We start from the raw sequence: 397 nt of genomic DNA, 5'->3' as shown, positions 1-397 counted from the left end.
CAACCACTCTATGCATGCATAAATGTATCAACTTGCATTTCTGACAACCGCATTCATGTCTTTAGCCTCTTCCCACGACGAAGCCACCTGTTCTGACCCGAGTTCAACATCCTCCCCTCCTTCCTCAGAACAAGCTGGGGCGCTGCCTGACCCGCAAGACGCTACACCGCCGCCTGCCCTGCCTCACCTGGATGAGGAGCTACAGCAGCGACTGCATCCCCGGCGACCTGCTGGCGGGCTTCACCGTAGGCCTCATGATCATCCCACAGGCCCTCGCCTACGGGATCGTGGCCGGACTCACGCCCAATGTGAGTCTTTTCTATTATTATCAGGATTATTTTGAAGGGAGCGGAAGAACTGTCATTTTAATCGTAAGGGGAGTGACTGGGTTGACTGG

General features: G+C 54.9%; 1 protein-coding gene across 1 annotated transcript in view; it reads left to right on the top strand.

Moving 5' to 3' along the window:
* The window catches only part of LOC119591775 (sodium-independent sulfate anion transporter-like), a 31,961-nt gene that overhangs the window by 10,094 nt on the left and 21,470 nt on the right, over positions 1-397 (top strand). Inside the window, exon 2 of the mRNA XM_037940521.1 lies at positions 66-308. Within this exon, the coding sequence (XP_037796449.1) occupies positions 66-308 (243 nt within the window). The remainder of the gene's footprint in view (positions 1-65; positions 309-397) is intronic.

This window comes from Penaeus monodon, chromosome 29 (genome assembly GCF_015228065.2).
Source record: "Penaeus monodon isolate SGIC_2016 chromosome 29, NSTDA_Pmon_1, whole genome shotgun sequence".
Lineage (NCBI taxonomy): Eukaryota > Metazoa > Arthropoda > Malacostraca > Decapoda > Penaeidae > Penaeus > Penaeus monodon.
The sequence above is the reverse complement of the archived record's forward strand: the minus strand, read 5'-3'. Positions and strand labels throughout refer to the sequence as shown.